Source organism: Plasmodium knowlesi (assembly GCF_000006355.2).
Source record: "Plasmodium knowlesi strain H genome assembly, chromosome: 13".
Lineage (NCBI taxonomy): Eukaryota > Apicomplexa > Aconoidasida > Haemosporida > Plasmodiidae > Plasmodium > Plasmodium knowlesi.
This window is the reverse complement of record NC_011914.2, coordinates 1,918,308-1,928,831: the sequence shown is the minus strand read 5'-3', so window position 1 is coordinate 1,928,831 and position 10,524 is coordinate 1,918,308. Positions and strand designations below refer to the sequence as shown.

The 10,524-nt window shown below is 38.7% G+C and overlaps 3 protein-coding genes across 3 annotated transcripts; all 3 read right to left on the bottom strand.

Moving 5' to 3' along the window:
- Nucleotides 1-1,844: 1,844 nt before the first annotated feature.
- On the bottom strand, nucleotides 1,845-2,817 carry PKNH_1343300 (small nuclear ribonucleoprotein-associated protein B, putative; the record flags this gene model as incomplete). The annotated part of the gene is made up of 2 exons (XM_002260808.1): nucleotides 1,845-2,279; nucleotides 2,647-2,817. 2 exons carry the CDS (start codon nucleotides 2,815-2,817, stop codon nucleotides 1,845-1,847), a joined length of 606 nt encoding a protein of 201 aa, XP_002260844.1.
- A 1,369-nt stretch (nucleotides 2,818-4,186) lies between these two features.
- Nucleotides 4,187-7,282, bottom strand: PKNH_1343200 (ATP-dependent protease, putative; the record flags this gene model as incomplete). The annotated part of the gene is made up of 1 exon (XM_002260807.1): nucleotides 4,187-7,282. One exon carries the CDS (start codon nucleotides 7,280-7,282, stop codon nucleotides 4,187-4,189), a length of 3,096 nt encoding a protein of 1,031 aa, XP_002260843.1.
- Nucleotides 7,283-7,803: 521 nt separating this feature from the next.
- PKNH_1343100 (uracil-DNA glycosylase, putative) lies at nucleotides 7,804-8,838 on the bottom strand (the record flags this gene model as incomplete). The annotated part of the gene is made up of 1 exon (XM_002260806.2): nucleotides 7,804-8,838. One exon carries the CDS (start codon nucleotides 8,836-8,838, stop codon nucleotides 7,804-7,806), a length of 1,035 nt encoding a protein of 344 aa, XP_002260842.1.
- Nucleotides 8,839-10,524: the final 1,686 nt, after the last annotated feature.

Here is a 10,524-nt window from a genome sequence, read left to right as displayed (position 1 = left end):
ATGATATAACATCCCATGTAGCGAACAAATAACCCTATCCAGGATGGCAATGTTTTATTTTAAAAAAAAAAAAAAAAAAGAAAAAATCGTGGCACATAACAGGGGGCACTAACATTTTTCTCCTTCATTTCTTTTTCACAACATCGGCTATATTGCTTTTCATCATAGTTTAACTCTTCTTAAAAGAAACCTTGTTCGTACAATGACCTATTTAGGAAACCCTTTTAAAATTTATAATTTTTGTGGTCCTCTAAATTAACTGCTTCCTCTATATCATTTTGCAATTTTATTCACATTTTTGACAACAATTTTTTTTTTTTTTTTTTTTTTTTTTACCATACCAACTGCATGTGAAAATAAAGCGAACGTGGCTGTGCTGGATGCGAATGCAAGAAAAATATTCCATGCTGCGCAGTATAGCAGAGGAACCAAATTACTGTATCAACATAAAATAAATTCGTCGTGGTCTCAATGGGGAAAAAGCTTTTATTGTCGTGATAAGCGATGACAATTTCTGTTGGGAGCATATAATAATACTCCTTTTCATTCCTCTTCACAATTAGTGGTCCCCCTTTTGAATTTACATAAAGATGCGTACAAAGACGATGACCATGTCTTGTGATAATGTCAAGTGGTACCAATGAGAGGGAAGGGGACAGGACACAACCAGAACTATATTGCTCTTTCGCTGCATGCAAGGAAAAAAGGAAAAATTCAAGTCAAGGAAAACTTTTCCCCCCCATCTTCATTATATATACATAAATAGCTTAAATATAATCATCACGAAAATAATCAATGGGAACCACGCCCCCGCTGTATGTCCTAGTACGCATGTTAAAAATGTACGTTTTGTGTACACCATTAGCAGGTCAAAGAGGAGACTTCAAACATGTGTGTGTATAGCTCATTCTTGTGGTACGATTAAAGCTTGGCCCCATTCTTTCTCACGAATTGCCACCATCACTGGGGGGGTAAATCCGTTCGTTCACATTATACTTTCACAATTTGTAAGTAATTTTATAAAGGCAATCAAAAATGTTTTGAAAGGGATTCATAATTTAAAAAAAAAAAAAAAAAAAAAAAAAAAAAAATTGTGCCGAAGCAAAATTGACAACAACAAAACGTGTTGCATGGAATAAACGCGCAATTTCGCTTATATGTAAAAAAGATGGAGGATTACCATCACTTCAACGATGCTACGCTGAACAAAGGGAAGTGAGAGGTATGAGGTTGAAATGTCGGTACGGCGACGTGTCGAAGCATGCGACAAGAACGCAGAACAAATAAAAAAAAAAAAAAAAAAAAAAAAAAAAAAAAAAAAAAAAAAAAAAAAAGGTACTTATAAATATATCCATAACATGAGAATGCGCTGTTGGGCTACAGCGCCGCTGTGCAACTGTGTCCCCTTACGAACACACAATCTGAAAATGCTAAAAGGTTTCTTGTAAAGATGTCACAAGAAAAATGCACTTTTCATATTGTAACAAATAACAAGGGTTAGATGGTTCTGGTGGAAAAATATTAATTATTTGGAATTTACCCCCGAATATACATTTAGGGTCCTCAAGCAATCGTTAATTTTACATACCACGAAATGAGCAGAATGATACTCCTTTTTCCTCAGTTCTCCTACGTAGTACCTGCCACCACTTTGTCTTCTTTTCGTAATTGCAAGTTGGGTCTTTGGGTAGTGTTCCTTCCCGTCACCCTCGCTTACACAAAGAATTATCACATGAACACACCTTTACATATATGCGTGTTAGCACGTACTGTTTGCGAAATGAACATAACTTAAAAACAAATTCTCTGCATCATATCGTCTGTCCCAAGCATGTCTAAAATCCCTACTCTGGTGGGGAGTTCACATTGGGAGGGGGGAATGGTAACTGACTTGGTATTTGCGGCATCAATCTCTGTTGGTCATTTCCTACATTCCCTAGCGGTTGATTCATAGGTATGTTCATGGGCATCATTGGTCGTTGACTTCCCATGGGCATATTGGAACCCCTAAAATTTGGGTTGATTCCTGGGGCTAAATTTTTGGATGTCCCAGCGTTGAGGACCATTCCCGTTGGCATATTACTTATGGGGTTAGGCATATTAGGATTGAAATTGTTTTGAAGTGGCACGTAATTATTCATCGGGATTCCTCTACCTGTGGCCATTCCTTTGTTCAGAACGTTTGCCGTCGATTTTTTATTCACAGGTGCTCGTTCTGCTGTAAAGGAGACAATGTTTTCCCCTCGAATGAGGATCAAGCCTATTACTCTTTTTATTTCCTGCGAGATCGTGGTGTGAAAAAAAGTGTATAGTGATGTAGGACAGAAAATTTGCTCACATCAGAATGCATGCGCGAAGGTTGTTGCAAAAACATGCGGTGTGTAATAGACATGCATCAAATTAGGGAGGGAGTAAACGTAATAATTGTTGTGTTCGCAATTTAGCATGCATGGTCGTAGCCTAGACGAGGTCACTCCCAATTAATGGAAGACATGAGAACATACGTACAACGCAACTACGGAGGGACGAACGGGGGGGGGAGAGCTAAAGGAGGTTGGTCTTTATGTGCCCTTTTCCTATTCTCTCTCTCTTTTCTTTTTCCCCTTTTTTTCACGTAATAAACATGTAAAGGCTCTCAAAACCTACCTTGGATGAATTCTCCTGACTTTTCACCCTTCTGAATTCTTCCGCATCGACTAAAACTATGTTCATGTGCCTATCATAGGAGAGGAAGGTGCCGACGAAGTACCTCGTGTCACTTACGGTGACTCTGACTCTGTACTGTAGCCAATTTTCTAGCCTGGAATTCTTTCCCATTTTGTTCTTCTAAAAGTCGTCCTTTTTTTTTTTTTTTTTTTTTTTTTTTTTTTCCTATGTGGCCTACGCTTCTAGCTTAGCCTTCTTGTTGTTTTTTTTCTCTTTTCTTTTCTCACTCTCTATATCTTTCTCTTTCTTTTTTTTTTTTTGTTATCATATCAAGGGAATACTTAAAAATGAAAAAAAAAAAAAAAAAAAAAAAAAAAGAAGGGAAGTATATTCTTGCTTCCACTTTGTTGTTCCTTTCGTCGTTCGGTATAAATTTTTTGTTGTATCCTCAGTAAGGGAATTTTTTTTTTTTTTCATTTTTAAGTATTTCCTTTTTATGTGCAGCTAACATTTATGAATGCATTGCACTAATGGGATTGTTTTCCCCACCCAGTGGCAGTATTGCTTCAAAATTGTTCTTTGTGCGCACCTTATTGAAGCCGCATAACAGAGGTGCCAAGTTTATAACCACATGGGGACGATATTCACGTGTGAGCAGCACACCATGCCATCCGCAATCCGATCCATGAGCCAGAAGTTGAAAAATTACGACAACAAAATGGGACAAAAAAAAAAAAAAAAAAAAAGGGTTTAACACGAAAAAAGTTGGTGATTGGTACCCTCGTTTTTTAATTAAAAAAAATGAGAAACATAAATGTGGCTGAAGAACGCTTTATAAAGTTCCACCTCCACGTGGGTATGCAAGCGCGAAGGTGAATATACCCCCTTTGTGCATACGTGCTATGTGCCCATTGGGCAAAAAAAAAAAAAAAAATAAAAAAATAAAAAATATAATATAATAAAATAAAATAAAATAATTCATAACACTGTATGACGAAGCAGAGTAACCCCCATTTTGGGATACCCCAAAAGAAGAGGAAAATTTCATGAGACCATGTAACATATTTTGACGCAGCTACGATTTCTTTTTGAGAACTGGTATGACGAAAATCCTTCCACAAATTGAAAGGGAAGAAAAAGCTTTCCCATTTGGGGCGCCGCACAGGGGAGAATCAACCCAGCCTGTAAGTTTACATGTGCACATATGTATCCCCTAGTGTGCGAAAAAAAAAATTTTTTGCTCCTGATGATTAACCATTAAGGGTGTCCACAACTGGGTATGCGTGAGAACGTAGGAATGTTGTTTCTACTTTTGAGGGTTCATTTCTACAAACTGCGCACCCACATGGGAAATGGGCGTCCTTCCAAAAGGGTCATATCTTGATATTTGTATATCTGCCGCTATGCAGAGGGGGATGTGGACCGAGGAAGGATGAACGTTCTAGGAGTTATTCATGATCGAAGCCACATGGGGGGGGATGCTCGGCACAATCACAATCGTCGCTCTTCCAACAATGTGCGCTTTGTTTTGTGAGAATGTCTATGGTATTAAGGGGCCAAACATGGGGAAGAGGAAATTAAAGATCTGGTAATAGTGGTGCACATATAACACCCGCATATTTCCTTTCACATCACTTGGGAGCAACTCGTACTCCTCTGCATTGTCCTTGGGAATGATTAAGGTGTGTATTCCGAAATTTCTTGCAATGATAATTTTTTCAACGAGCCCTCCAATCTTTACCACATGACCCTTAAGAGTTATCTCCCCAGTCATGCATACGGAACTACTGACTGCCGTTTTTAAGTAGTAGGATAAAATGGAAGTAACCAAATTGACACCTGCACTGGGCCCATCTTTCTTCACATCACACTCACTCAAATTGATGTGTAAGTATTGATTCTGAAAATTTGGAACTACCTTCCTCAGTACATGGGTGGCAAAAGTATTCGCAATGAGGATGCTCTCTTGCATCATTTTACCCACGTTCCCGGTTATAACCATTTGGTAATTCTGATAAGACTCTGACGGTTGACTTCTCTCCAACGATTTTATCCTATGGGTACCTTCGGTTGCCTTCTTTATCACAAAAGGTGGGTTGTTATCATCAATGAAAGGGGGCTCCACCCTATCTGACGAAGTGGGGGTTGTGGCCATTCCGTGGGGGCACATATCTTCTGCAACGTTTTTCCCTAATCGGGAGGAGCTCAAAAGCGCTGGTGCATTCATCCTCTCATCCGACATGGAGAATTGGTTTATATTACAGTTGGAACGAAAGCGGAGGAGTTCTTCCATCGGAGTGTTATTTTTTGTGATGACCTCATTGCAGTACAGGTCAGAAGATCCTGCCACATGGGAGTTTCTCTCGGACAGACCAACCACCTCTATAGTGACCACCTGCCCACCATTCTCCGTGAAGGCGAGAGACTTGATCATGCCCTCGTGAGTGCAGGGAATGGATTGAACGCCTCCTCTCTGCCGGAGACAATCGAGACTTACAAAGTCATGGAAGACGTGCAAATTATGAACCCCCAAATTGACCCTCCCCGTAATCCCCTTTAGAAGCATGAAAGCTCTCCTCTTGTAGACATTATAAAGAATAGAGTAAAACTGCCGTATGCCATTCTCGTTCGTATAATTCTGGATAACATGAAGGAGCAGTTCTTCCGATATGTGCAGATGTAGGTCGGTAACTTTCGTTTCTTCCTGAATTTTTTTTTTCAAATACTTATTAAAAATAGAAACCTTTTCCTCATTGGTGTAGGGATACACATTTACGATTTCCATTCGGTCCAGCAAAGTCTCTGGAATGTCCTCAACAGAGTTAGCAGTGCAAACAAAAAAGGCTTTCTCCAGATTAATAGGAAAATTGACGTACACGTCTTTATACCCCTTATTCTGTGAACTATCAAAAAGGTTTAGGAGTGTAGTATATATGTTGGCATTTGAAAAGGAAATTTTGTCCAGTTCATCCAAGACGATTAAGGGGTTCATTACTTCCGTTGAGATGAGAGCTTGTATAATTTTACCTTCGTAGCTATTCACGTAGGTTCTTCTGTGCCCAATGAGTTCATTCATGTTGGTAATGTTGTTCATGTTTATTACATAGTGGGGTAGTTGTAACGCCGAACTGATAGATTTACAGATAGACGTTTTGCCAATGCCTGGATAACCAACAAGAGTAAGTATTTTCGGCTTCACATTTTTGTTTAGTATGTACAGCCCTACATATTCTAGAATGTATTTCTTCACTTGGTGTAATCCATAGTGACTTTGTGTTAATATCCTTTCGCATCCACTTATATCTTCACATAGAGAGGCATACTTACCAAAGGGAATGCTCAACACCGTGTTGAGGTACTGATACGTGGACGCATAATCATTGCAGTGTTCGTTGTACAGGGAAAATTTGTTTAGTTCACGTAGGATAGTATCTGAAGCTTCCTTATCCATATGACTTTTTTTCAATTGAAATTTCGCAAAAAATTTATCGCATAAAATTTCATGGTCTGTTTTTTCTCCTATTTTTTTTTTCAAGTTGGAGATGCACTCCCTTATCATTAGCTTCTCTTTTTCTTCATTAAATTTGTTCTTCAAATTTGTGGATAATTCTTTCTTCATTTTTAACAAAAGAATATCTTCATTTAGTAGATCCAAGCAAATAGCTAGCTGGTCCTCTATATCACTTTTTTCCAGTAGATCCTGAAGGGAACTTCTCTTTCCCATGGTTATGCTGCCTACCAGGTTTACCAAACTATATACATTTTTCACGTCATAATATTTTAACAATAAATTATATTCCACACTACATGCACTATTTAATTGTATAATTTCTTTTATTCTTTCTATGATCTCCATTTGGTAAGCCTTTATTTGTTTGCTATTTCGTGCATTGGATATGTGCCGCTTCATTATATCTACCTGGGCTGTGTTTCCATTGATCCACTTTACAATTTTCACCTTATCTGCAATTTCAATGACAACTCGATACATGTCTTTTGATTGGTCCAATAGGGGGCCTCTCCTTTCATTTCGTCCCATCCCATCATGGGAGTCATCCACACAGGCTACTCTTTCTCTACTATTCATTGAGCTACTCCTGTGGGGCATTTCCTCCGGGGAGTTGCTTTTTCCCTCCGGGGAGATGCTTTTTCCCTCCGTGGAGATGCTTTTTCCCTCCGTGTCGTTTCTGGGCTGATCATCATTGTAGAGGACCTCTCGGATAAATCCTACCGATCCGCAGTCGTACACATCCCGCACATCGTTAATGAAGGCTATGTCTTTCTTCAAAATGGTTTTTCCGCCGATGCGAATATCCTTCATAAACTGTGTGTCATTAAAGAATCCTCCTACTTGCTCATGTTCCATATTTTTTAAAAGAAAAAGCCCTATGTGTGCACTCTTTTTTTTGCATTTTTCGAAACTCCTCACAAGGTTTCTATCCGCGTTTAAAACGTACGAGAGGCCCGGAAAAAGCGGTTTATTTAACAGGGAGAAACACTCCACTTCCTTCCCCCCAACGATTGTGCTAAGCAGTTGTGTATCATTCTTTCCGCGCAGCTTTATGGACCGGAACTGTTGTCGACCTGTTCTGCTGATTTCTCTTCTACATTTGAGCAAACAATTCATGGGGCGCATCGTACAGGCAGGGGTAGATCCCCCCCACAATTACCCATCACGCACACACCCTACTTCACTCCTCATTGAAGGGGGAGTGAATCACTCGCGACATGTACATTACTTCACCGTAACAATGTTTCCAATGAAGCACTTATATTTTGTATAAACGTTGGAACTTCTCGTCTGTAAGCGGAAATAAAATACTTCTACAACATGTCACGTCGGTGTACAGTTGGTTTTAGCTTATCACACGCGCGTCATTGTGTGTTTTCAAGGAGCCTTTGTAACGACATGAAGCAAGTTAAAATGGAGAAAAAAAAAAAAAAAATAATAATAAATAAATAACTGTTCCTACAAAATTGTTCGAAATGAAAAGAATCCCGTGGTCGGCACGAAAACGGGGGAAGATTACAGATTTGCGGAAAAGCGCTCCACATGAGCTGGACTTTCTTGCGCAGAAGAGGTAGCACTTTTTCATTATTTGTTCTTTTTTCCTATATTTTTTTTTTTTTTTTTTTTTTTTTTTTTCTTTTTTCCCCTCACTGGGGCAACTCCCATTTTATTGGCGCCATGCCATTCCGCGTGAGAATCTCATTGCACTTGTTAAAATGGTCACAGTTGACAAAGTGCCTCACACTTAAGGGAGATGGGTGTCCCGCCTTTAAAATAAAATGCTTCTTTGTATCTATTTTGGAGCATTTCTTTATGGCAAAGTTGCCCCATAGCATGAAGATTATTTTCTCTTTTTTCTCATTTATGATATTTATGACTCTATCGGTGAAGGTTTCCCATCCGTAATTTTTGTGTGAAGCGGGTTTGTTCTCCTCGACAGTTAGAGATGTGTTTAGTAAGAATACTCCTTGCTCTGCCCAACTAATTAAATCTCCATGATTACTAGTCTGTTTTATTTCTTTTAAAATATTTTTGAGACTTGGTGGTATTTTAACACCAATGGGTACAGAGAAGCACAATCCCATGGCTTGGCCCTTCTGATGGTAGGGGTCCTGGCCTACAATCACTACTTTTATATTTGATAGGGGAGTTTTTAAGAATGCATTAAACACTAACCGAGCTGGGGGGTATATCACTTTCGTTTTTCTCTCTTCCTTTATCTTCAGATACATTTTTTGAAAATAACTTTTTCGTAACTCGTCTTTTAAGTGTTCGTACCATTCTGCGTGCATTAGGTTCTTTATTTCTTCGGCGTACGGATAGGTGGCTGCTTCTGCAGCGCCTGTTTTCTTCACTGTAACTATGTCTGCCGCGCTTGTCGCTTTATTAGCAGTTGCCACCTCCCCCACATTTATCGTTTCCTTCAAGCTAGTTTTGTACTCCGTATTTACTTCCCCCTTAACCGTGGAGACATCATCGAGCGTTGTTTCAACCCCCACAGCGTCGTCTATCTTCCTTTTCTTGGCACCATTATCATCCGCCCCGTCTAACTCCTCAACGCAAGTACTGGTAACGGAATCGGACGAATTATTCGTCCCACCCTCATTACTCGCAATTATGCTTTTTTTTCTTTTAACATGGAAAAAACTGTCAATCGTTTTTTGCACTTTTATTTTATTCATTTGGACGGGCTCTCAAATGGGGATGACAAAAGCAATAAATCTTGAAATAATTTTTGATAAAAAAAAAAAAGAAAATATTAATCGTCGTGGCGACAAATTGGGGAGTATTCAAATGAAGATATCAAAAAAAAAAATATATATTAGACACATAAATAGACTATCAAAAAAAAAAAAAAAAAAAAGAAAATCACAAATTGACAAATTCGCACAGAAGAAAAAAAAAAAGTGAAAAAAATTTGGAGATACTATCCCAACTAAAGAATATTTAAAAAGGGAGAAAAAAAAAAAAGTTATAACTGTTAATTTTTTTTGAGTGCCTTTTTGCTAGTTCTCCTCTTTTTTTCTTTACGTAATCTCTTCAAATATGGAGCCCCTTCTTATTTTATAGTGGCGACAGGAGAACGCACGCGTGATTCAAGAAAACTCGGAACTTAGGCAGAAAAAGTTGTACGCTATGAAGGATTAGTGAGCATTTCTCAATTGAGAAGGGGATGGAAAGAGGGGCTGGGACGCATCTGAAAACATGTGTCCCCCACAGCCCTGTGCTATGTGTTACCCTTATCTTAATTTTCCCATTTTTATTACTCAGTAGAAGATAAATCAAAAGTGAATCTTCCTGAAGTGCCACCTCGTAATGTATGTCTCTTGCTATGAACTCATTTGCACAGAAGTTCCTTCCATCTTTCTTCTTATTTTACAAAGCGGTGAGTTATGAAGAAAAAGTAATTCTAACGAAATTGCTAACCGATTTGTAAAGAAAAAAAAAAAAAAAAAAAAAAAAAAAATCCACCTGCTATAATTTCCCTTTTGCACATTCCTTTTGCGGTGAGTGTAAAACCGCAAAGCAGGCTTACAAAGTTGCAAAAAAAAAATGTGTGAAATATTCACTTTACCAATAAAAATGAAGGAGGTCGTACACACAAAGGGGTAATGCCAAATAGAATTTTATTCATGTTGTTTTGTGACCCCTTTCCTTTCAGAGAATGCGCAACAATGTATCGCATACTTTAGCCTGATCGCTAGGAAAACCGTTGCGCTTAAATTTCTGCTTGGTTTATATTTTCTTGGCCACCCTCCTTTGCTTATTTCTTTAATGCTGGGACGCACAGTTGCGAAAGGGTGAAATAGTCTCTAACGGTTTTTCCCACTTCTAAATGGTTTCGAGGCGTGTGGTGTACTATCGAGGTGATCTGTCGAAATATAGCCCAATGTCTGACTACTTGTCCCATTTGAAGAATGATCATGCAAGTTTTTCTTTTTTTTTTCTTAAATGAATTACTTCTGTTGAAAAAGGCGTAAAAAGTGGCTCACCCGTACGCCACGACGTTTTGTTTCTGTTTATCCCTCTTTTGTAACCCCCCTGCGTGGTTCAGAAAAAGCGTCAAAAAAATAGTTCGTCCTACGCATGGCTGTATCGAATGCATTTCCGCGCACAACACTTTGGAAAGTCCTGTAGACGCACGAAATGTTCTCAAATGGGATTCTGCAGCCCCCACTTGGAGGAGTGTGTATATGTGCATGTATATATACATACGTATATTTGTACACCATTTTCACTCGTCCATATGCTCAGAACATTGCAAATTCACGTAGCCATTTTTTGAAACTGCTGGATGGGGATGAATATCAATTTTACACTTTTCACGATTTTGCCGAACAGCCATTGTGTCAGCCGTTTCATGTTTT